The sequence below is a fragment of the Antechinus flavipes genome, chromosome 1, assembly GCF_016432865.1.
Source record: "Antechinus flavipes isolate AdamAnt ecotype Samford, QLD, Australia chromosome 1, AdamAnt_v2, whole genome shotgun sequence".
NCBI classification, from domain to species: domain Eukaryota; kingdom Metazoa; phylum Chordata; class Mammalia; order Dasyuromorphia; family Dasyuridae; genus Antechinus; species Antechinus flavipes.
Window position 1 is genome coordinate 511122212 of NC_067398.1, and position 27637 is coordinate 511149848.

A 27637-nucleotide genomic window follows, 5' to 3' on the forward strand; every position below is an offset into this window, starting at 1 on the left:
GTACTTTCAGTAGTGTCTGATTCTTCATGACCCCCTTTTGGGTTTTTTTTTTGTTTGTTTGTTTGTTTTTTGGTAAAGATACTGGATTGCTTTGTCATTTCTTTCTCCAATGGATTAAAAAAACAAAGAAAAATTAAGTGATTTGCCCAGGATCACACAGTAGGAAGTGTCTGAGGATGGATATGAACTCAGGTCTTCTAGACTCCAGGCCTGATGCTCTCTCTGACACATAAGAAGTGCTTAATAAATCCCTGTTTATTTGACTTGACTTAAATGTTGAGAAACTTTTTGGCAAGGCTTGGACTGACAGTGTGACCACAACTGTGATAGCAACCCCACATCAGCAGTTGCCTCCTGAAATGCAAGCTTTCAAAGGAAACTCCAAGAAGTGAAAGCTAAAGGGGGAAGTGACAAAATTAATGGCTGTGTTTCTATTTAGGGAGCTTGCTCATTTGGCTATAATGCTGACTAACAGGAAGAAACTGGGTCCTTTTGCATTCTTCTTTTATTTCACATGGGCATAGCCAAAATCATTTCTAAGTATATCCCTTTACTCTATTAAAGAATGGATTTGTAAGACTGAATTATTTCTATAAACACCTGTGATTGTCCTTTGCATTTCCTTGTGTCCCTTTGCTTTCAGCGAGAGATTGAGGGAGAACCCTGTGAGCCATATAGGAGAAAGTGACTTTTCCTAATGTAGAATACTAACCCTCAAATCCATTGTTAGAAAAGTCTTTCTGTCTGTCCATTTGTCTGTCTGTCTCTCTATCTATCTCTCTCTCTCCCCCCTTCTCTCTCCCCCTTCATAATCAGTATAATCAGCAGCCATCCATTTATATATTTCATAATTACACTTCCAAGAGCAAAATTCCTCTGAAATTAAATCTGCCCCCTTAGATCACAAGCTATTTTGACTCCTATGAAAGTAGTTTCATATCTATTTTCTTATTTATGAGAATGTTATGAGCCCATTAGATTGTAAACTTTTATCTTTGAATTCCTATTGCCTAGAACAATATCTGATGCATTGTACAGTAGATGCTTAATAAATGTTTGCTGATTGTGTTTGGGATCCAATCTATAGCCAGGTCACATTCTGTATATTCTCTAGCGTATTACCCAAAATAGTTCCTGGACCTATGATTTCATTGGTATAGGAACTTTCAGGTAAGGGAACTCTTTCTCCTGAGGTAGTTTGGCATCTTCTCTGTGACACTTAACAGTGAGGGACTAAGTGGTTTGCTCAATGTCAGCACCAGAATGTAACCGAGACAGTACTTGAGCTCAGATTTTCCATTTTCAAGGCTCTCTTTCCACCCAATACTACATGCTGCTTTGCAGTATTGTTAATATCACTTCTAAAATGTAAAAACATGTCTTAAATCTAGCATTTCAGATGCGGTTGGACCAAAGCAGGCAATGGGGCTATCACCTCCTTCATTCCCAATCCCACACTTCTCTCCCTTCCTCATGAGATTCCTACTAACACTTTTAGTTTCCCTACCACAGTGCTGGCTGACTCACACTGAGCTTTCAGCTCACTAAAAGCTCTCTTTTTTTTTTCCTGCATACTTTGCTTTCTAGCCATGTCTCCCCCATCCTGTGCTAATGCAGTTGATTTTTTTAACCCAAGTGCAGAAGCTTACACTTCATTTCTCTTGCTGCTCATCTTGTTAACTTTAAGCCCACTCTTCCACTCTTTCAAGGGCTTTTGGGATCCAATACATTAGCCATCCCTTGCAGCTTTGTTAATCCCAGTTTTGAGATAAGTGTAGCATCTATACTCCCCTTCAAGGTCACAAATTTTGAAAAGAATAAAATGCTGCAGAAGTCCAAGACAGCCCTTCCTCCAGGCTGATGTCCCTTCTTTGGTACCAATCAATCAATAAACATTTATTAAGTGTTTACTGTGTGTACTACAGTACACAGTAGTATTGGTCAGTGTCAGGTCCAGAATAACAGTACTCCTTGTAGCTTCCTCCACATTCTGGAAAGTACAATAATCATTAGGGCAAGTCAAGGATGTTCTATATACTAATTCACATTCTGCTTTATATTCATATTAGAAGCCCTTTTCTCTGAGGAGTTCTCATTTCAGTAAAGGTTATTTGAGGCTCAAAAGATGGCTATGTTTTTGATTGCTTAAAAAAAAAACTCACTTAAATGTAAGGATGAATTTCTTGGAGCTGAATCCAATCATTTAATTGCTAATCAGTTTTAAGAACTGAGTAAGGGTGGATGCTATGCACCAAGACTGGATGCTGCATTCATTATCAGCTGCCAGTTTCATCTAACATGCTGTGCCACTGCAAAGCTGGATGTATTATTGCTGCAGTTTTGGCAGAATATCAGACAAGTAAATAAATACATATCATGGCAACACTATATCCTAAGGTAAAATTTATTGTCTGACATTATAGAGTGAAAAGAACATAATGTTGTGAGATCCAATAAAATATATACTATCAAAGTTAATTTATTAAGTAATTACTACTTGTTTGTATACATTTTTAACATTTATCAGTCTGGATTCAGAATTGTTCAAAATTCAATCACCTGATTGTAACCTTCACTTATTGAGAGATATTGGGTATAAAGAATAGGATACTGGACTTGAAATCAAGAAGACCAAAATTTAAATCCCATTTTCTTACTTAATACTTAATAATTTGCTTGTTATTTAGCAATGATAAATAATAGTAGTTAGGATATATATAGTTCATTAAAATTTGCAGAGAGATTTGCAAATACCACCTCATTTTATGCTCAAAACAAGCCTGAGAGGTAGGTGCTATTATTATCATCAATTTATAGGTTAGGAAATTGAGGCATTCAGCAGATAAATGACTTGTTTAGGGTCACATAGTGAACACATTATGAGACTGGATTTTAATTGAAGTATTATGATTCCACATCTACACTCTATCCATAAGCCTTCTTCTATAAGCCTTAATTAATGTTTCTTAGTTGGGATAATAATACCAGTAGTATCTACCTCACAAGGTTTTTGTGAGAATCACATCACATTACATGTACTTCTGAAACCTCATAAGTCTGACTGAAATCTATTTGTTGTTATTATTACTAGTTAAATCATTTAACTATATTCTGATCTTTACTTAAATCTTATCTGGGATCTGATTTTTGTTAGAAGAGAATTTTAATCCCAAACAAAATGAACAGTTGGTATCACTTTTGTTAATTGTTCTGTTTCTTTTTGTGCATATATACCAACAAGTTTGTCTTTAATATTATTCTATCCACACCTAGCCCAGGGTCACACAACTAGTAAGTTTCTGAGGCTAGATTTGAACTCAGTAAGATGAGTTTTCCTGACTTCAGACCTAGTATTCTATACACTGTGGTTATCTAGCTGCCCTGATGGCCCTTTATAGTATATGTCTAAATAGAGCCCAAAGGTATATACTCTCTGAATATTGCTATGTCACTGACAATGTTGTGAACAGAAACTCTGGGGAATGATAATTTTGAAGCAGGAGACAGAACAAATTAGGGGCACTGACCGATTCAAATAGAATTGGTCTTGAGGCATCTTCTTATGCTCAACCCTGTTCAAACTATATTAGAGTACTGTGTCCTGTTCAGGGCACCTAGACTAAAGGAACACCAATATTTAGAGAGACTCAGAAAAAAGTTCTCAAAAAATTAAAAGATTTGAAAATTAGGCAAAGAAAAGTGTTTAAACAATATAAGAAGGATACAGAGATTGATTTATGTTAATTATCATCATTTCCATTAAGAACTGGAAAAGAATAGAGCTAAGAATAAGAGCCTGAATATTTAGGTAATCCATAAATGATTATTTTTATAGACATTTTTTTAGATGGGGGGGACTACATTTGGAGTTATTTCTTCATCTGAACATCTATAAAAACAGAATGGATTATAATGTATTTGGGGGTCGTGTTTTAGGGTATAATTTGGCTTGAAGAAGAGAAATTAATGTATTGGTTTATAAAAGTTCCCTTTCAAATTCATGATCCGCTAATCTTTAGTTTATTTGAGTAAAGAAGATGTCATTTCATTATTTTTCATTAAAAATATTCATTTTTACAACTTAAAAGATCAGCAGAAAAATCTCCCAAAATTAAAACTTTTACACAAAATGACCTCCATTTGAATCCAGTTTTATAATTTAAAATGACTTTAAATTAGTTCAAGGAACAACCAAAAAAAAAAAAAAAAGGTAATCCAACATCATTGTCACTTTAATGCTCTAAATATTGCTAAGATGCATCATTCTTCTAAGATTCACTTTTTGTGTCATCATGTTATTAACTTTGATAGACAGCTATGAGGCAGTAGTTACCTGCTCTGACAAGTTCACTATGTTTTTTGAATGTATGCATTCTTTCACCACCCTGTGAGGCTCCTTGTTTCGTCCATTGAATTGGAGACACACCTAGTCTCATCCACAGGGCTTTAAATGAAACTAGATTCCAACTGAATGTTCCAATGAAAAAGTAATGATTTGAATTGTAGCTTAAAATGGAAAGGTTATTGCTTAGGTACCCTAAGAAATTACTGCCTCTTATATATATTTTTTTTCAATAGTCATACCAAGACCGGAAATATATACATACATAAAAAACATTTATTTAATTTGTTCAGCTATCTAGTCATATAGGTACTGTTTGTAGCATTAAGTTAAAAGCTAATTTGATAAATGTTTCTAAGGAAAGAGATTAGCTTTTTGGCAAACCACCCACATTTGGAGTACTTCCCCCTCCCCAAAACCAACACAAATTAAGATTATGGGTTTTAGCAAATTCAGAACAGCATGTTCTGGATAAACTTAATTTGAATGCGCCTGTGCTAAATAGGTTCACATGGGTTACTTAATGGATAGATAAGTTGTTTATCAGAGCATTCACTGTCACCATTTGTGAGTTATTATCAGCAATGGCAATGCTTAGCTAAGCAATGAGAGGTGGGTGTGGGGAAACTATATGGAGGCTGCCTGTGTTTTGGCTAAAGAAAGCTGTATCTAATGTCTGAAGAGAATTAGAAAAAGGATTCGATTAAGTTCAGTTTCTATCACTGATAAATTCTAGCTGTGTGACTCTCTATAAAAGTTCTAGCCTCTCAATATCCCTGAGCAACTAAGATTATTTATGTTGCAGAGAAAATTGTTGTTCTACTTTAATAGAGGGAGTTTGTTTGCTATTTACAGACACATTTATATTTACATACGTCTGTATATATAGATGTTATGTACATATATCCATATTACATTTATAGAATAGGTGCAGAGAAGGGAAAATAAGGGTTATATATATGAGTGTATGTACATATATACATACATATATTTATGTATATGAATATGGCACATATAGAGGTTATGCTTTTGTTTAATCTATTCAAAAAGTTAATTTGGTTAAGGTTTTTATTCTTGATAAGAACTCTTAGAAAGTATGTTTTGATTTCTAAATTACTTTATTTCACCTAGGTAACCAACCACAGGGGAAAAAAAAAATTATAGTAATGTTTCCCAATAAAGTCATAATCCCTTCAATAAAGAATAAGCTTTAGGAATATAAAGCTAAAAAAAAAAAATAACTGTGCCTTAATCTATTGTTTCTTTGATACTCTAGATATTATCAATGACCTGTAGTTTACCCACTGCATACACCTTTTAGGGCCTCTTTGACTTCAAAATCATGTCTAAAAAATTAAATGTGGTTTAAATGCTAACCACACTCCTTAATCATAGTTAAAGAGATGGTTCAGTGAATGTCATGTCATTTTCATCATAAAAAGATGTTTAACAGTTACAAATAGCTCTATTATAGGTGTTCAAAAAAAAAAAAAAAAAAAAAAAACTAAGACCGTAGGAAGAAATGATCTGACAGGAAACTTATAACAATAAATTTAGTGAACCTACTCTTAAGGAGTCTTTTGGTAGGTACGTAAGCAGTACTAGATCATTTTTATTATTCTGGTGGAATATTGGCCTGTGCCTGTAGAAGATAGAGAAGTATATCTGGAGTAGAGAAAATTTGAATTCAAATTCTACCTCTGACATTAGTTATGTGACTGTAGGTCTCATTTGCCCATTCCATCATGGAAACACTTCACATGTTTAGTGTAGACATCCCCCTAACTCATGAATGGGTTTGAAGCCTATTCATTACCCTCAACCTGGGGTTTAGCCCATCTGCTATGATGGTTTTACTGGATTATTGCCACTTTGCATATTATAACTTTTTAGAGCCACAGGTGATAGTTGAGACCAAAGGTATTGAATGAGTTGCCCTGAAAAGAGCTCAGTAAATCCTCACACCAGAGGTTCTAGTCATCCCTGAACATCTTATATGTGTGCCATGAAGGCAGCTATAACACTTACAACTTGGTCTGATGTGAAAATAGATAAGATTATCCATTGTGCTTCTGGGCCATTGCTAGTCATTCTGACTTTTGTCTTGCCATTTGGACTTTCTCTGGAAGAGTCAGGCTGATGACTTTGTGCAACTCTGCCTCCCTTAAATCCAATTTACTTGCAAATCAAGCCATCACCCCATGATGTCACTGGTGATCTTCGAAAATACATGAAAAGCAACTAAAACTGTAGATATGTCATTCAATGTCTCAATCATGGGTTCATCATCTGTTAAATGTGGATAATAATATCCTTAGAACTACTTCACAGGATTGTTGCTTAAATGAAATAGTTCATGTAAAGCACTTCTCAAACTTTAAAGTTCTATGTAAAGGTAAATTATTATTTCTTAATAAATGAGTTATTACTTAATGCATTAATTTATTATTTATTAAATTATGATTTATTAATGTTATTACTAATCCTTCCAAAAATATCTATCACATAATTCATCCATATCTGTTTATCTTGTGCAAAACTTTTGAATCATGTCTTATGAATAAGTGATTATGAGTACAACTTCCCCATTTTATAGGCAAGAAGGCAACAAGCATTTAAACATTTCCTATGTTCTAGGCACTGTTCTCAGGTTAGAAAACTGAGTAATAGAGACGGTAAAGTGATTTGTAAGGTCATACAATTAGTAATTGGCAGAACCTGGACTTTCCTGGTCTTCTGACTTAAGGTTCAGTGTCATTCCATTAGTGATTTAATGAGGAGATGAAGTATAGCATAGATAATCTCTAATGATTCTTATCCCAACTCACAGTCACACAAATGACTGAGGCTACAGGGTACCCTTGAGTATCTTTTTCTACTTTTCTATTGCCTTCATCTTTAGCCCTTATTTCAATGTGTTCTCTCAAATCTTAATGGCCAGTAATTAAGCCCCAGTTTCATTGAACCAATTAGCTTTTACAAAAGAAATATGTATCATAAAGATGTAACAATAACTAGAACAAAGTATTATATAGGCATCAATTAATTAGATGCTTAGGTTCACTAGGTTTCTAAGAAAAAAATGTCAACATAGGGAAAGTCTGTTCATTGACAGTTATTAATGAGTATCAATCAACTTTAGACAGGGCTTACTGATAGAAGAGGTTATTATTTTCAGTATACAAACATAATAGAAACTCATGTGATAAAGTCATAAATTAACATAAAAGCATGCTTCGATTGATACCAAAAATTATAATTTTATTTTGAAATTAAAATGTTCATCCTATCTGTTATCTTTGCCTTGTGGATAAAAATAATTTTCTTTCAAATAGAATTCTTGAATTCTGCTCTTTCTAGTGTTAAATTCTCATTACTACCTATCATAAAATCAAAGAACTGAAAACAAAGCTTTAGAGAGCATGAGCATCATCCTAACATATTATCAGACACTGAGCATCATCCTAATATATACTTACCATACACTTACAAATATTATCTCATTGATCCTCACAACAACCCCAGGAGATAAGTGCTTTTAATATCCTCATTTTACAGATGTGGAAATGGAAGCAAATCAGAGGTTAAATGATTTCCCCATGATCATACACTAGTAAGTACCAGATTTGAACTCAGGTCTTTCTCACTCTAGGTCTGGAGCTCTATCCATTGCAACATTTAGCACCCTCAGCATAAAGTCTGGCTATCTGTCATTAGGAAGGACTGAACCCAAATCAAAAGGATGAAAGGAAAGAAGGTAGGAAGAAAGGAAGAAAGGAAGGAAGACAGTGTTTTTTTTTTCTTTTAAAAATAATACACAAAATACTTCACTTATTGTTATTATAATTGTTGGCAGCATCAAGCAGAAATATCAAAATTTGTGTGTCAGTTATTCCTCAGCCTCTCCTCAATGTTATACAATAACAACCAGGACTAGATGATTTTGAAAGTCCTATATGATTTTAAATTCTATAATTCCTATTCCCCTGCTGTGAAGGAGCTTCAATCTTACTCTGATCAATAAGTATTTAAATAGTACTCCAATGGGTTTGTGATTTTATCATTGTGGGTACTCACAACCTGTCCATGTCTGTCAAACCTATGTGATCCTCATCCATTTCATTCCATAAGGCCCCCACATGAAGGTCCTATCTAATATCCTGAGGGTTTTCCTCATATTCTCTTAATATTTCTGACTTTTCTTTTCTTATTAGTATACCTATTTTTCCCACATAACTTCTCATTTGTAATGTGTTGCACTTGCTTACACTAACTATAATCCTCTTTATAGCCTTTTAGGTATCCCTTCATTTCATTTCTAAAGGACTATAATATTTCATTACTTGAAGCCATGAAGACTACTCATGTCAAAATAATGAGTTTTTTTTTTTTTTAAGGAACTTGAGGTCATTAAGCAAAACTATGTCATTTCCCAAGCTAATACAACCTATTTTTCCCTCCCACTTCTGTGATAGATTAAAAAAATAGAAGTCATGAGATAAAAATTATCTTGATAGATCATTGGAAAAAAACCTAAAAATGTGGAATGATTTGGAATGATAGAAGCAACCATGCAGAAAACATTATTTCTTACCCTTCAAGAGGTCATTGGTTAGAAATATTTCCCTCCTTTGTTTTATTCTTCACTTATCAGGAGAACTCCTCTGACTAGTTGTAAATGTCAAAGGACTATGCCTCTAAAGTTAAAATTAAGAAGCCACCACCTCCAACTTTTGAAGGAAATAACAGATTTATCCATTTCTAGCCTAGTGTTCTTAACAATAGAGAAGGGAAAGAAACATTATATCCTCTCCCTCATGTTTTGCATACTGGAGCCCTGAAATGATCAACTGTACCCTTTCCTGGGGATTTGAGAAAGTCAGTTTGGGACAGGAAGATTCAGCCACATAAACCCTTAGTCCTCTTGGTGTAAAAATGGAATCTCCACACCTCTGGTGGAATGGAGAGTTGTAAAGTGGGCAAGATTTAGACAGTAGTCTCTGGCTATCCATTCTATGTATGTAATTAGTGGGAAATAACTTTCTGTTCTTCCTGCACATATCAGAAAAAAAGGGATAATTTTTTAAAACAATACTGACAAAAGATAATCATAAGAAATTAAAAAGTAATTGGCAGAATCAAAGACCATTACTGTCAGAATTTAAGCCAGTTTTTGAGATGAAGGAGTTTACAGTTGAACTGAGAAAATGATTTCAACTACAGAGTGAGATAAAGGCCTTAGATGGCAAAATGAGTTTATAAATAAATAAGATCAGCAATAATCAAAAAAGGGAAGGATTGAGCTGGAAGATTCTATTCCATTCAAAAAGCATTAAACACTTAAGTGTTAAATATTGCTGTTAGGTGCTACCAACAAAAATAAAATAATACAGTTCCTGTCCTCAAAAGCTTACAGTTTTTTGGAAGAAATAAATGAACACAAATTAGTAAAATAGAAAATATAAAAAAGTATATGTAAAGTAATTTTTAGGGCATGAGGACACTAACAGGGAAAATCTATTTTGATTTCCTTCAGATAATAGCAATTAAGCTTAATTTTTAAAGATGGTAAGAATTCTATGAGATAGAGGTAAAAAGAAAGTGAATAACGGACAAGGTGGGAAAGCCTTTCCATCCATAAATATGATGAGAAATTAAATGTTGAGCTCAGGAAATAGAAACATTGCAGTTTGGCTGGATCATAGAATGCATGGAAAGCAGAAAGTAGTAAACTTGAAAAAGGTGTTTTGGGGACAGATTATAAATGCTTTTAAAATCTAAAAAAAAAAAAAAAAAAAGATTTGTCTCTTACCTTAGTACTAAAAGAAAGCTGCTGAAATGTCTTTCAGAGGAAAATGACATGATTAGATCTGTACTTTAGGATTACCAACTTTGTAATTTTGTAGAAAATGATTTTGGTTTGGAGAAAGTAAAAACTAAAAGATCCAAGTCACAGGTGACAAGGACCTAAATAGACCATGTAAGTGAAGAGATTAATGTGATATATTTCTAATAAAATATGGAAGTTGGAGTGGAAAGACTTGACAAATGATGGGATAAATGGGTTGAGAAGGAAGAAAGAATAGAGATTACCTCTAAGATTATGAAGAGCAGCCAGGTGATGAAGTAGACAGAGAACTGGGCCGAAATTGAGAAGACTCATCTACCTGAGTTCAAATCTGGCCTCAGACACTTACTAGTTGTATAACCTTGTATAAGTCATTTAACTATATTTATCTCAGTTTTCTCATCTCTAAAATGAACTGGAGAATGAAACAGCAAACCACTTCAGTACTTTTGCCAAGAAAATGCCAAATGGGGTCAGAACTGAAATAACTGAACACCAACAACGAAATTGTGAACCTGGATGAATGAAAAAAAATGATAGTACACTTCAGAAGAAATAGGAAGTTAGGAAAAGGGATGGGAATTGGGGAAAGAAGATCCCGAGTTCTGTTTTGGATATGTTGAATATGTGCCACTCATAGGTAATTCAATTGAGGATGTCAAGCATATAGTAGGTAATAAATGTCTGTTGATAGACTATTTATTGATAATAGACAATTGGCAACATTAGATTGGAGTTCAGGAGAAAAAAACAGGGCTAGATATTTATACATGAATCTGATCTGACTTAATACTTGAATCCAGGGGAGCTACTTACCTCATTGAAAGAATATAGAGAGAAATGAGAAATCCAAAAATAGACTTGAATTAGTCTTATGGAGAGAAGGAAGAACAAGGATAATGATCCCCACAAAATAGACTGAAAAGACCTAGCCAGGCAGGTAGAGGAATCACCATAAAACAATGGGGAAAAGAGTATATTCAAAAGGAAGAAGGAATAGTGTAAAATGCAGCAAAGGTCAAAAAAGATAAAGACAGGGAAAAGTCCATCAGATTGGTCAATTAATAGATCACTGATAACTTTTGAGGCAGACCTGAAATTATCAGTTCAAAAATTTCAGAAGCCAGATTGTAAAGAGTTGAGAAGTAAATGTGAAGAGAGAAAACGGTAGGCATTGTGACTTTGAAAAGCATAAAGAAAAGGATTGTAAAAAGAATGAAAAATTTTGGATTTTGAGATAATGTCATATGAATGTAGCCTGGGTATTTAAACTGAAGAAAAGACACAATAAGAGACATGATAAATTATCTTCAAACTTTTGAGGGACTCGCCTATGGAAGGATTGGATTTGTCTTGCCTGAAGCAGAGGATAGGACTAGGAACAAAAGGTAGAGTTTGAGAAGAAGCAGATTTTGCTTTAAAAGAAAGAGGGAAATGCCCTAAAAATTAGTGCTATCTAAAAATGAAATTGGCTGCCTTGGGAAATAGTAATAGTCCCCTTCCTTAATATCTTCAAAAAAAGGTTTGCTACCTATTGAGGATGCTTCAAAAGAAGACTCCTGTGTAGGCTGGTGGGCTGCATGATCTTTGAGATTCCTTCCAAATATTAGATTTCATGATTCTGGAAGGGGGACATCTGGAGGAGTTGAAATGTAAAGTAGAGCCTGAAGAAATGAAAAAAATAGGGGTAGATGGATAGGAGTTGAAAAAAGAACTAGAAATGAAAAAATTATTTGGATGGAGCATAGTAAGTACATTAGTTTGGTATGGTCATTGAGGTAGTTAGAGATAGAGCTAGACAGAAAAACTAAGACTTAGATGCAAGGAATAGGAGAGAAGCAGTAATTGGATTTTTTTTTTGAGCAGGGAAGATGATTAGAATAAAAAAGGTTTGGATCTGGAGGAAGAGAGATAGAGACAGACAGTAGCAGAGAAATAGGAAAAGGGAGAATCAGAAAAGTAAATGAATAGAATTGTGAGAAATCTGTATTGTAAACTCATTGTTTTCAAACCTGGATAAGGCAATATGGCATTTGGGTTAATAAGGTTACCATATATACCACATGTGGCTTACTAGTTTTCAAAGAATTAGAATATAATAAAACATAAAACACTAGAACTGTGCTGAACATAATTAAATAATTAATGATTCAGAAGGCACTTTAGGATCTTGCCTCAGGTCCATTATTATGAACAGCAATTATTCTTACATAGTATCTATGCTTGGAAAGGCTGGATTTATAGAATGTTTCAGTTAACAGGATACTGACTAAACTAACCCTTTTTGTGTTGTTATATTAAACAATAAAAATACATTTTTCTAGAAGGAATATTTAACATTCTTATTGATTAGTGGAGTTAGATATTCAGTTTAATTCAAGAGATTTTTATTTTGCCCCTGCTGTGTGCCAGGTACTTTGCTAGGCCCCAGAGTTAAAAAGATAAAATTGAAACAATATTTTGAATTAGTACAATGTATTAGATGTAAACAATATATTCACAAATAAATTTACTACGATGAAAATTGAGGAGGGAAAGAGTATTTTAAAATTGCAGGGACATAGATCACTTTCAGGTGCCACATCTTGAGTCCCTTAATATAACATTTTAAAATTATTTGATTGACATTAAGATTTTGTCAGTGTAAAGCAAGGTATCTGAAGTGTGTTCTATGAATTAAGAATTTTTTTTTATCAATTTTCTATAGTATTATAGGTTCCTGGACTATTTTGCATATAGAACTACATTTCTATACTTTTGACATTTTTTAATCACATGAATGATTTTCAAAAATAGATATTTGCAGTTTTATAAGATTATTTCTGAATATAATCCATCTTCTACCTCCAAACTACAGTATCATCTGTATCCTATATTGGATCATTTGTTCCTGAGAAATCAAATAACAGAACAGACAATAAATAACAGAAAGTGAATCCTACAAACATTATAACTTATATTGGAAAACTATTGCTTGGATTGTGTATCCAAGAAGTAGAAATATAAAAAAGAGAGAAAATAAAATTTTATTATTAGCCTTATTTCCTTCTAGAGGCAATATGGTTTGTTAGCAGGAATATGATTTTGAAGCCAAAGTGCCCTGGGTTTGAATCTTAATTCACTGATATGGACTGTGTGATCCTGGGTAGTCCTTAACAGTGTTCCTGGCAGCTCCTTAAACATGCTTAATTGCATTGAAAGTGTCATTCTATTGATAGAGCTAATTTCCTCATTCTTAGACTTGCCTAGAGCTAATCAAATCACAGTTCTGGTCCTTATCCCTATTATCTCCATCCTGAACTTTACTATATTAATGTTTATTAATGATAAGAGCAATTTTTTTTTTTTTACTATTTCAAACTCTGTTACAAAGTAGTATCAATTTTGTGGTATTACCATTCGTTCCATATATATACATATGTTCATGTATGCATATTTGTGTATATATGTCTGGTATGTATATACATGGGCAGCAGGGCATAATGGAAATAATACCAGATTTGGAGTCAGAAAGACCTTGTTATTTAAATGTGTTCTCTAATACTTAAAATTTAGCTGTGTGACCTCTGGAAAATCACAATCTTTCTAAAACTTTGACAACTCCAAGACTCTGATTTATAGATGAACATAGCGAGGTAGTTGTAGTCTGGGTAAATCAAGAGATTTAAAAACACAACATTAGTGATTTAGAGATATAAATGCATGCAGATATAGAGAAAAATTTGTTATTGGATCAAAATTCCACATTTTTTTAAAAAAAGAAGTCATTCCTTCTTAGAAAAAGCAAACCACTTTTATTAAACTCTCCTACACATTTATTTTGAATATAATATCTAACCTCCTTACTGCTCTATCCTTCATCAAACCCATGCTGGGTTAATGTTGTAAACTTACAAACATGTGTGAACATATTCTAACTTGGTCTCTTCCCACAAGATTACATCATTTAACCCAGCTCATAAGTTATATTGTGTATCTGCCTATGTCAACTAAGTATTTTAAATCAGGGATATTGAATCTCGGGTCAGTTAACTTGTATGTGTGTGTATGTGTGTGTGTGTGTGTGTGTGTGTGTGTGTGTGTGTGTGTGTAAATAAACATGTGTATAAATGTATATATTTTTTCTTTGATAATTTCAATATAATTGTTTTCTTTGCATTAAAAAAAAACAAAAAACATTCTGAGAAGAGTTCCATAAGCTTTAGCAGATTGCCAGAGGGGTCCATGAGATAAAAAAGGTTGAGAATCCCTGATTTATAGTTTGCTGTATGTATTGGTTGTTCATTTTGTTTTGTTTTTTGAGTTATCCATTTCTATTATATGATCATGGATTTAAAACAAAAGGTACTTTTTAAAATAGTATTTAATTATTCCAAATCTATGTAAAGATAGTTTTCAACATTCATTTTTGTAAAACTGTGTCCCAAATTTTTCTCCCTTCCTCCCTTACTTCCACCCTACCTGAGACAGAAAGCAATCTAATATAGGATAAATATGTGCAATCTAAAAGGTACTCTAAAGACCATATAATCCAACTTCCTTATTTTACAAATAGTAGTAAGTGGTATGAAGCAGAACTGAAATTTCAATCCAGATCCTCTGACTCTTTTTACTCTTTTTACATGCAATACTCTTTTTACAGTACCACGCTGCTTCTCAATTCAGCAAAGAAGATATAGCCTTAGTTCAGTCTTTGACATTTGAAAACTAATTGAGCTATTTCTTTTGCTCCAAGCCTTACTGTCATTGGGCAACTAGATGGCAAAGTGGATTGAATGCCAGGCCTAGAGTTAGGAAGTCTCATCCTTCTGAGTTCAAATCCAGCCTCAGACATTTACCAACTGTGTGAGTCTGGACTAGTCATCTAACACTTTAATTCACTTTCCTCACTTATAAAATGAATTGAAAAAGAAAATGGCAAAAAGGCACAGAGGGGTTTTGATCTCTATCAGCAGAGCAATCTCTCATACTCACCAAGTGTTTTTGGAAGTATAAAAGAAAATAATACATAGGGGAAATATTATTATTATTAATTTGTAGATGAGAAGTGGTGGACTTGCCATAGATAACTGCTAGATGAATAGCAGAGCCAGGATCCCCACACAAGTGTCCTGATTCCACTCCACAAAGAAACTTCTCCTAATATGCTGCTTAGATCCAATACCTGAATATGATAAATAACCTAAACATGTGTTATTAAAATGTATTGCTTATATAATAATTACCAGAAAATGCAAAGAAGTTACAACATTGTGATTTTAAAAACAACCCTGCCCTAATGTTCACATCTGCCTGTCCTTTTTGGTTGAGACAAATAGCATCCTCTTGTGCAAGGGTATATTGTAATCCAGTAGGAAAAGAGTACTGACTCTGGAGCTAGATGTGGTTCTAATTCTGACTCTAGGCTTTCTAGCTGTGGGGGTTTGGGAAGTTACTTATGTCTCCCTGTGTCTCACTATCCTTATCTTTAAAATGAGGGAGGTTAAACCCCTCCTCCTTTCTAGTTTTGTGTTTGTCATCCTGTGATTCTTCTAAGGCATAGAGAAGTTAATTGACCAGCCTCACACCTTTATTAGCAAAGTTGAATATCAAATTCAAGTGTTCTGATTTCATCCATTCCACAGTGCCTTGGCCGTGGGGGCCTATTCCTGAAGCATTGGGGGAAAGCTGTTAAAATTCATAAAAGGAAAACACTGCACAGAAAAGATGGGGCATTTAATCAGTGAAGAGGGGAAGGTGGAAAGGGAAAGGTGGAGGATTGGGTAAGCAAAAAGTGTTGGAAATTAAGAGAACAAAGGGGTCATGTGACTAATGAAAATTTTAAAATCCTGTACCTCTAATACCATATGTATTCCTCTACAGTAGTCATTACCAGTTTTAAAGGTACACTGATTTCTAGGTGGTTCCAGACAGAAGGCAAAGGGAGGAGGACGTTAAAACCCACTCTCTATCTTCTTCTCCGGAGAAAATACATCAATCTCTGCCGTCGGGGGCATTCTAACAGGCGCAGGATGGGTGTGGAGGTGGGGATCCCGCACTGCCTTTGGTCACTCTGAATTCTTTTCCCTTCAACCACTCAGCCCAGAATTGCAGATCACTTCCAATGACCTTTTTAACATCAGTTTTAGAGGCTGGTTTGTGGTTGGTTTTGTTTTGTTTTGCTCGCTTCCCCTCAAAATTATCCAGACTCCTGGAGAGAATGACACCGCATATCAAGATGCCTCTGTGCATCAGCTGCGGGAGGAGCCCTTTAACTCTGTGTGTGTGTGTGTGTCTTTGGCCCCTGATTTGTGGGTATGGATCGGTCTACCTCACACCCGCACTGCACACTGCTTGTGGAAGGCAACCAGCTCCGCCTTTGGTTCTCTGCTTCCTGCTGCTTCAGAGCCACGTGAAGTTTGCAAAGGAGCGGAGCCGAGGGGGCGGCAGCCCCGAGGTGGCCCCGGTGCAGGCGGCGCCCACCTAGTGGGAAAGAGGCGGGGCCAGGATTGCCGGGTCGGGAAGATTCCCCACCCCAACCGCTTCTCCATCACTGTCTGTGGAGACTGAGGGCATTCATCAGGGCCTTGACAGACAATCTTCCTCCGTTCCCGTCCCCCCGCCCAAGTTTAAAAAAATATTCTTGGAATTAGAGTGAAATCCTAGGGGAGGGAGAGGCTAGGGAAAGGGGGAGGGGAGAGGGAGCGAGAGAATGCAATGTTCGCTGTTCACCTCTCCGGCAGCAAGAGGCAGTGCTGAGCTTGGGCAGAGACAGCTAGCGCTGCTGGTAGGGAGGCTGCGTTTTAATTGTGCTCCCATTCACTCACACTGAGAGGGTGCTACTGGGTACGTGTGTGTGCGCCTGTGTACAAGCCGTGGATACTGCCTCTCTGGAGGTGCAGCGGAGCATTAGGGAAAGGGAACGCAGCGGGGGAGAGGCAGACAGAAAAGAACGGACTTTCAGAACGGGAGAAAGAGAGGAGGAAATCTCTGCACTTTGGGGGTCTGTCTTTGGGCTATTTCCTGGTCTCACAGAAAGAGGCAGTGCTGAGTTGGGAGGAAAGCAGAAATAGACTTTACAGGGAAATATAGGGAGTGTGTCTGGGTGTGTGTGTGTGCGGTGGAGAGGGAAGAGAGAGGGAGAGAGCGCAGCATTAGGCTTTTTTCCAAAAGGGCCGCCCCCCCCCCCCCTTCATTGTATACTATTTATAGTCCTACTGCAGATTTTTTTCTTCCTTAAAAACATCCCTCTTCGTGGATCTTCCTTGCATCTCTTTTTTCATTTGGGGGGGTTGGGTGGGGGGTGGGTGAGGGAAAAACCTGCTTTGGATCGGAAAGCACCGAGAGACCATCTTAGCAGCAGGGAAGAGAGAAGCCGTCGCAAGGAATCTATAAATACCTATAAATCATTATTGCTTTTTATATAAATACATAACTGTATCTGACTGACATCCAACCCAGCGGGCAGACATGGGGTGTTTGGGCAACAGCAAGACGGAAGATCAGCGCCTCGACGAAAAAGAGCGACGAGAGGCCAACAAAAAAATAGAGAAGCAGTTGCAGAAAGAGAGACTTGCTTATAAAGCGACTCACCGTTTGCTTTTACTGGGTAAGGCAGGAGGGGGATGCAACTGCTTGAGCTTCCCACGGCTGTAAATGCAGGGAAGCAATAAGCTAACAGGAAAATTGGATGAGAATGGGGGAGGGTAATTAAGGTGGGGGATTTGTTTAATGCAAACATGGACTTATTTTGTGTGGTAATTAAGGTATCTGTGAGCTTGAAAGCTAATGGAACACCTCTGGAATGATCTGTAATTCTACTGTAATTAATGTATGTATGTAGGTATATGTGTGTGTGTATGTACATGTGTTGGTTTAGAATACAAATTCTGTTCTGTTTGGAGAAATGTCAATGGTATAAAGACGCATATTGCAATTTAATTTTTTTTTTTTTTGGCAGGAGCTGGTGAGTCAGGAAAAAGCACTATTGTCAAACAAATGAGGATCCTGCACGTCAATGGATTTAATCCAGAGTAAGAAGTGGTGATAGTTTTGTTAATTTATTTGTTTGTTTGACTTCAAAACTGCATACCTATTGTGACATTCTTATATCCTCCTCAGAACTGTTATTCCCAAATATATAAGTTTGTAGCATTGGCCAGGAATTTTTTTTTAAGTAAGAAAATTTGTGGTTGTATTTTTTTTCTCCTTACATCTCCCTACTGTATCTTATATTGTTGCCACTGCAGTGCTTTCACAGGCCCCTATGTAGCAACAACATGGCGACTACTTTTTAACATAGCAAATTACTAAATATTCACTGTTTATATTTTTGTGACATAAAGATGCAAAGAAGTATAAAAGCATATATGACTGGCCAGAATAAATCTTTCTTTCAAAAGGAAACATTCAGTAGAATGTAATTGATTATGATGTAGCCTTAGGGTATATAGAATGTCAGTCTTGAGGACCTTTTCCAAATTTCTACTAGTCATTGTATATCTTGATAACTAGATCATTATCTTTCAGCCACCTTCTGAATTTCAACTTATTTACACAATTACAAACACATGCTGGGTGTGTATAGATTTATGATGTAAATATGCTATATATACATACAGGTTGCCACAGAGAGAAAGAATAACATGTTTTAGACAGGTGTTTATGTATATATATGTAGAAGTCTGTGTACTCAATGTTTGTAGCTATAATTATTCTGAGTTAAATTTAGATATATATTCAGGATATCACATATATATCTGTGTGTATATCTATATATATAAGCATATATAGATACACATACACATCAAAAAATAATCAGCATACATAGGGAATTAAGGAAGAGGGGTGTTATCCATTCTCAAAGAAAAGCTTTTCAGTTAATTGCTTTTGGTGCATTTATCTGACATAATTAAAAGCAAGAAGCTGTTGCTGCACTTGATACCTGCTGCAGAGACAAGGCAATGAATACATGTTGAAGGTTTAAATGCCAAAGAAATAGCTGAAGATTTTGAAATCCTACTCAGTTAATGAGTTGATAGGAGCAGTGAATTAAATTGTTAATAATTCTGTTTTAATACAGAGAAAAGAAACAGAAAATACTGGACATCCGGAAAAATGTTAAAGATGCTATTGTGGTAAGAATACATTTTAATTCTATTTTGTTTAACGTCTGCTTATTGGACAATATATATTGCTTTTTAAGATAATTTAAAATAAAATCCCATCTTATTGTCATATTTGATGAATATATTTTGACTCTATTTTACATTTATCCAGATTAATATTTGGTTTTTTTTCTTTTTTTCCAATTTTAGACAATAGTTTCAGCAATGAGCACTTTAATACCCCCAGTTCCATTGGCCAACCCAGACAACCAATTTCGATCAGACTATATCAAGAGCATAGCCCCTCTTTCTGACTTTGACTATTCACAGGTAAGTCTCGAATTAAATACTTCAGGAGGTTGTACTTTTAACTAATATGACAAAACTTTTTTTACAAGAGGACTCAAATAAGGTTGTTGAAATACTCTATTGAGAGAGCTTGCTGCAGAGAGTTTGTACCTATTTCAATAAACATTAGTTAGATTTTTTAAATTTAGTGTTCTTTGAATGTATGTAAACATTTCAGCAGGAGTTTGGGAGTTTTCTTAAATTAATGTCAAGCTTATTCCTGTTTTCAGAAAGTCTAATTGTAAAAGGATGATTTTATGAAACAGCATTGTTTCTGTATAAGGAGAGCATACAATTAATTAATAATGACTAAATGCTTACCTTAAAATTTTAAGAAATTGAAATGTTTTGTCAGGCATTCATTTTGGTAATAAAAGGTTGGGAAAAAAGAAAAATAGGTGAGCTGTTTTCTGTAACTGCATAGAATCCACAGCAGGAAAATGACAATCTAGTTTATTTTTAATACTCATATCCATCATTTCAGATGGAGAAAGGTAAAGTGTATTCTGGCTACAATTACAATTGGTTTTTGATGGTTTGTAGTAGAGTGCTATTCTAGTTTGGTTCATGGCCTGTAATATTTAGCGGAATTTTAGTATCTGTCATTTTTGATGACTGTTACTGCTTACAGAAATAAATTTAAAAGTTTCTTTTTGTGTGATTAACATAAACTTCTTGAATGGTGTTGATATATGAGAGTCTGATAGAATGTATTTTTTTAAAAGGAAATCTGTATCCAACTTGCTTTGTCTAAAGTTGAGTTTAAGATTTTTCCTGTGAAACCTTATTGACATTCATTGAATAATTTTGGATATTGTAAGTTTTTTTATTGACAAGATCAGCTATTTACTGGGTATCATATTCTGATGTTTTTAACTAGTGTAATGCAGTGAGTGATAGAAGTTGCCTTGATTTTTATTTCATGACTCATATTTCCTAATGTGGTTTGGCTTCTGATAAATCTTCTACTTTGAATGTTAAAGATAAAATAATTCAAACATCTTATGGAGCTGGAATTTAGCATAGAACTAGGTTGTACAGAAAGCTGTGACTGCAGAATACACCCACATACACTTTCTAATTGCTCACTTGTTGGGTAAGTTATCTAAAATGACAGTCCTTTGAAAAAAAAGAATTTAAATAATCTTGATTTTGAGATATGAAGTGTAACAGATGAACTTAGTTTTGCTTCTATTTGAACAGATGAAATTGTCACATAAGTTGGTATAAGATCAATAAAGAATATTTTATGGGTGATTCTTAACAAGTGTAAAGATAATTATGTATTTTGAACAAGAAAATGAAGTGACATATGGCTTTTTCTGGGTACTCTACCATGTCTTGTTTTTATGAGTTCAGAAACAGATGAAGATAGCCCTGTATTCATAGACATGCAGATCAAAATTGAGAATGGCAAAGAATTCTAAAGTCTTTGTATGCTAATGAATCTAATTTAGAATAATTCTGAAACTATAAGTTTATTTTAAAAAAATAAGCTGCTTAATAAATTGTAGTTTTTTAGTAGATAAAACTATTTTCATAGAAATATTAAGGTAACTTAAATGTGATGTTTTCAAGTAGTAAGAAAAATAAAAGAAAGGAAAATTAGGAATCAGTGCAACTGATTTGAAAATTTTTAGTTCTCTTTGGAAATATGGGCCCATTGTCCTATCATTATATACTCAAATCAGGTGAGAATGCATACCTTTGTTTAATTAATAATGTGATCTGGATTATGTAATCCAAGCAAATAATGTTAAAGTACATTCTATGTTAATTTAAAATGTTTATTTCATCATTTAATCTGTGTAGTGAAGTATTAAAGTGAATTATCATTGGTCTCTTCAAAAATTGATGTTGGTAATATTGAGTTGAATTAGCTCCAGAATTTGTTTGATAAGCTTCTTTGAGAGCAATATAAAAGTCAGAGATTTGATCGACTTGCTGAAGATAATTTTTTAAAAATACAAGTCTGTTATTAGTAGCAGGAAAGTTATTCAAATTTTCATGTACCTAAATCAAGTCTTGAATCCTGTCTGGAATTATTGGTTGTTCAGTGATTTATCATGGTTGAAGTAATATATAATTTATGAAATAATAATTTGAGACCAAAAGATATTACACCATTGTAATAAAATTCTATGAAGATTTGCTGGTTTGTTTGTTTTCTATTCTATGGCAAAATTAAATGATTTTTGTAAAACCAAAGAAACTACATTAGTAGTTTTGTACCTTATATTTAGTTTAAACAATAGTTTAATACCTTACATTTGTGTAAAGCTTTATGACTTTTCCAAGCGTTTTCACACATAAGGATCAAGTATAGTGTTATAGCAACTCTCTGAGTTGGGCCTAGTAGTAATTACCTCATTTGTAGCTGAGAAAAGAAATTTTATATTAAGTGGCATACCCAAGGTGATACAACTAAAATCCAAGTCTTATGAATCTGATTCCAGTGGCTCTTATTTTATTTTCTTTTTTCTTACCAGTGGTCTTAATTTAAAATTCTATGCTATAAAATCTTACTCTTTTTTTTTGCAAAATACTTACAGAGCAAGGTTGATTTATTAAAAAATGAAAGTCGCATCTATATTAGAAATTCTGTGGAATAACAGTGAATAGCTTGTTCTACAGTTTACTGCTGTCTTTTATTTTAATTTAAATTTTATGTTGTAAATTAAATCTTTAAGAATCAAGTGATTTTCAGACTAACTTAGTGTTGGATATTACTTTTCAGTTATATGGAACCTTTATAAATACTGAATGTATTGTTATTTTACAAAGACTTTATTTTCAAATGAGTCAAGGGAAGTTGAATTTTTTTAAAGCAGGTATAACTTTTTTTTTTTAATGTAAGTACAGTTGCTTGTTATTTTTGTGGTTGTTAAAGATATTTACATGCCGATGTTTTCATAGGATGATAGAAATTCAGAGTTAATTGGATGGTTAAAGATTGTCTAATTCAGTTGTTTCATTTTTATAAATAAGGAAACTGAGGCACAGAGAAATTAGGTGTTCATTTCCAAGGACATATAACTAATTAATGTCAGAACCAAATGTAGAACCCAGGTCTTCTGACCCCTAGTTCAATGCTGTTTTTCTAAGATATTTATTGCATCAGATGTTGGTTGAAATTTGAAAAATTTGACAGTCATGAATCCTGTTTTAAACCTTTGTGAAGAAAAATGAAAAGACTGAGGGCACATTATACTTACAGTATATAAAAACATTTTGTCTTATCCAAAATATAGTGATTTGATCTTAGAAACTTGGCATAGATGTATTTTTTATCTCAATATGTTGAAAAAAATCATACTTAAAAGGGCAGACTTTTGATCCAAGCAGCCTGGGTTCAAGTTCCACTTCTGACAGGTAATACATATAGGAAGCAGACAAGTCACTTAGTTTTCTTAGGATCCCATTTGAATCTTTAGAACTGAAAGTCATGGCCAAGTTTCATGTCTATATGACCAAAGTAGCTTTCCTCTCTGGAAACTCCCTACTCTAATGAATCATAGATTCAAAGTTACCAATTCCCTCACCAAAACAGAACCAAAAAGCAACAATAACAACAACAAAAACCAAAACCTCAAGTTGACATAACTTTCAGTGTTTATTACTATAATAACTTTGGTTTTAAGGGCAACAGAACAATTAATTAACCCTTTTGGTATATAGTGCTTATCAAAGAAGGATCAAAGTAGTTATTAAAAGTAAATAGAACTGGAGCTATACAGCTTTAACCGTAAGTGTAGATTTCTTTAAGTGTATGAAATGATCCAGAGATAATGCAGATAATATATTGAACTTTAATTTTCTTTCTTAGGCTACCTAAAATTTCTTCAAATAATTTTTTTTTCTTTTTCCAAACTTCATAAATTTTTACATGAGTGAATGTTTAGTAATTTTGTTATAGTAAATGAAAGCATAACAGAATATAAATACACATAAACTTTTAAAAATCCTTGTTCTGGAAGATTTTTTTTGATAGTTGAAATTGGACAATGTAATAAATATAACAATAATACATTTGAAAATTTTTACATATTTTTCCCTTTATGTTTAAATAGAAATATAAAATTTTATTTTTCATATTTATATAGTTTAATTTTAAAAGTAGCCATGTGTGAAGTAAAATATTTTCAAAGATTTTAATACTTTAATTTTAAGATATCCTATTTTTACTTTCTGATATAATATAAAAATAGTAGCATCATTTCTTATATATGAGAATATATGATCCATTTAAATTTAAATGCTTCTAAAAATCATAAATATATTTAAAATGACAATTCATAAAGTATATAGCATTCAATATGGTTTAAAACCTTTTTAGAAGTTAAAATGAAATTTTAAAGGAATAGTATTACATGTTCAAGTGTTGTAATAAACATGACATTTATTTAAGATAGGATTTTTACCTAAAATGTTCTGTGAATAGTCTTTAAGTAATTGGAAATGAACAATGCATTGCAATTTCAGGTGAAACCAAATTGCCAAGAAGAGAGTTTTATTTTTTGGTACTTAGTGCCTTAAGAAACAACAACAACAACAAATTTATAATAGTATTTCATTACAGTATCAATGCCAAATAAACTATTTGAAAAGTGTACATTTTACCATAGTGCAAGTTAAGGGATTATAACTGAGAATAGCAAACATTCTATTCCATATTTTGCATTTAATTTTCATTTTTTGGTTCCTTAAGTTAGGGATTTAAATAAAAATGTGCATATGTATACACACACATCCTGGTACTTATATTGAAGGTCCCTCCTTTCTATCAATAATCACACATCATTGATTTGTATCCATATGTTGCAGAAATAGTTTTTGAAATAAGGAAAGCATTTCTTTTGCTGTCATTTATTTTGAATTGTATAAACAGAGAGATACTTTATTTTTTCTTTTTTTGACATTTTGATAAAGGAGATGTTGTTCATTGTTAATATAGAAAACTAGTCATTTTTGGAGAAGAATCAAATAACTGGCAGATGGATAACCTGCCTCTAGACATTGGAATAAAATTGCTTGGTATTCCCATCTTCAATAGTAAATATATTCATCTTTACAAGGATGGCACAGTATATGTTTGCTATTACAAAGTACAAAATGACTGAGTTCCAAGTACTCTAAATTAGTTAACTCGAAAGGAGAGGAAAAGGAAGTATGGGGGGATACAAGCAAATAATTTTTTAAAAATTCTTAATGAGGCCCCCTGAATATTTAGCGCTGGAAGGGACTTTAGAAACTATTTGTTTCATTGACTTCTCAGGTGAGGAAACTGAGGCCAAAAAGTTAAAAGCCTTGGCCAAAATACAAGTAGCTTCCCAGAATACCATGTGCTACCTTTTGGTTTTTGTTGTTTTTAATGAGGCAAGGCTTGTATTGCATTAAATTAACATTAAAATAGGATGGCTTAATTTCTTTGTCATAACCTAACACAAGTATATTGAAATATCTATTCAATCATAAAGATGACTTAGGAATAATGGCCTTTACCTTGTTTTTCATTCGGCATTTCATCCCTTAAAACTTACAATAATAAAGCACTAAAATTCCATTTTTTCCGAGTTGATGCGAAACTTGTTGGTTTTACTTCATTTTAAAAAGCCATCATTTTTACTTTTTGTAATGACAAGAACATTATATTGAATTATATTAGAATTTCTTTAATTAAAATTAGTGCTTTTATAAGTTTAGTGGTCACACAAATTAGCAGCTAAAAGAATGTAGCTTTAAAAAATAGCATGGAGAAAAACTTTCCCAGGAGTTTGTGCTTGAGCTTACTTTGACTTAAAATATGCTACTCTTGTGAAGGAAATAGTTGTGGGATACCAAATATAACCACCACTCTATTGGTAGGACAACTAAACCAATAGTCATTATACTTAAAGGAAATAGAGACAGTATACTATTTACTGCCAGCCATAATTCTTAAAGTAATTATCAATGAAGTTAGAGCATTGGAAATATTGAAGGGAGTTGGAAACAATTCTAAACACAATAATAAAAGAATTCATAAACACTATGTATAAATATAGACAGCACTTTATAATACCTGTGGATGAAATGTGGAATTGTAATTTTTCTCTGCTAATGCTTTTTGTGATCTGCTAGATGGGGTCTTTTAGTATAAGAAAAAATAGGAATAGAATAAGTATAAGAATAAAAACCAATTGATCCTATTTTAAATATGATGATAGGTATGTTTTTCTCTTCATCATTTTTCTTTTCCATATTTTTTTTCCCAGCCTCTGATCTGTTCTGTGTTTTAGACAATAATTCCACAGTATATACATGCAGGCAAATTTAGAGGATAGTTTTATCTTTGTACTTTAGATGACGATTCTCAAAAAAAAAGGAAATTAAAATGTTCATTCTAGTTTTTGTAGTTTTCAACAGAATATCACTAAGTATTTATTTTATACTCTATATTTAATAAATATATCTTCTATTATTATAGTGTTAAAAGAATCTTGGTGGAGAATTTTGGCACTTATTGATAGAGTATTATTTATTTTCAGTACTGAACTTATACCTAATCCACTTGAGAAAAAATAATAAAAATTAGTGTAAAGCTTTTAAAATTTTTCTAATAGAACAAAATACACTGTAGAGCATATAATGTTCCTAAAATGTTCAATTTTCATCTTATACTTGTAAAAATATTCTGGTTCTGGCACTATCACCACATGACAAGACTTAACTTCTCTAAACCTCAACAAATGTAAGAAAAGCACTTTGTAAACCTTAAAGCACTATATAAATAAGATTTTTTCTTAGTGACGTTATTATTATTTTCATGCCAGAGTATTAAAAATGACATATATTGAGATGAAATGATAATTTTCCAGTTTGTACGTTATACATTACATTAAACTTCCAGTGACAAATTCTGTTCATGACTCCCATTTCTGAATGGCAAAGTCCTATGATCCCAGGGCATAGGTTGTTTACTGCCGTTTCTTTCCTCTTACATGTAAAGTGCAAAAGGTCACTTCAAATCAGACAAAGACATCATGTCTTCAGAGGGAGGATAGAATTGTCTCAGGAAGCTTGTCTGTATTGCTGAGTAGACTAGAACAGAAATAAAAATCTTTTGAAAGGTGTAAAATTCTAAATGATTATATGATGTTATTAGAATTACCATATATCATTGACAATTTTCTTTATATACCTTTGGCCTTTTTCATATGCATTCATGACAGTATTAAAAATTCAAGTGATTTTTATATGAATGATCAAAATTATATTTATCCTTTTAAAAGCAAAAAGTCCTATTTCTAGAAAGTGGTGTCAACTGAGTAAGCATATATTAGAATTTTTTTTAGTCAAGGAACGTGGAATTCCGGACACAAGTGATATTTTGTCTTTATTCAGTGAGTGGGTATGTTAACTAATGCCTGAAAACTGTATAATGTCTATATTTACCAATTAATATTGTCTTTAATCAAAATGAATAAGGATCCAAAAAATAATGGACACTTGTCATTAATGTTTACCAAAATTTTGACCCACAATAGTGTTAAGTTCTTGAACATATATTCAATAGTGTCTAGTGAACAATGTTTATATTGAGTAATCTAGTTAAAAGTTTAGACTCTAATTTTAATATATTTAGCAAGTAGGAAATTGGACTAATTTCTAAGCATATAGGCACCTTTCAAATGCACATGTTGCCTTTTACCAAGAAGACTAAACATTAATGAATAGGGATGTTTATATATCTATTAGGAAAGATCTTTTATTAGCTTAAAATCTCCCTTGAAGATACATGGCCCTGATCCTTCCTGTGAATACATGAGTGAAGTTCAAATGTACTAAACTAAAACTTTTTTTAAAAAAAATCATGGTTACTAATATTTTTAAGACTCAACATCTTATTTAAACAAATGATTAACCTTGACAATGGAAATGTAAACAGAACCCTAATAAAGGAAATAACTAGACTTTCCTGTTGGGATTTAGCAGGTATTTGGTTTTCAGTCAAAACTGGAATGAACTCTGTGT

At 33.3% G+C, this 27637-nt stretch overlaps 1 protein-coding gene across 2 annotated transcripts in view; it reads left to right on the forward strand.

The window, feature by feature from the left end:
* The window catches only part of GNAL (G protein subunit alpha L), a 462472-nt gene that overhangs the window by 208767 nt on the left and 226068 nt on the right, over nucleotides 1-27637 (forward strand). Inside the window, exons 1-4 of one of the 2 annotated variants that reach the window (XM_051970477.1) lie at nucleotides 16927-17778; nucleotides 18130-18202; nucleotides 19252-19306; nucleotides 19487-19606. In XM_051970477.1, coding sequence (XP_051826437.1) covers nucleotides 17640-17778; nucleotides 18130-18202; nucleotides 19252-19306; nucleotides 19487-19606 — 387 coding nt within the window. In that variant the 5' untranslated portion in view covers nucleotides 16927-17639. Of the gene's footprint in view, nucleotides 1-16926; nucleotides 17779-18129; nucleotides 18203-19251; nucleotides 19307-19486; nucleotides 19607-27637 lie in introns of those variants that run through there. The other variant, XM_051970476.1, reaches the window with a different exon arrangement.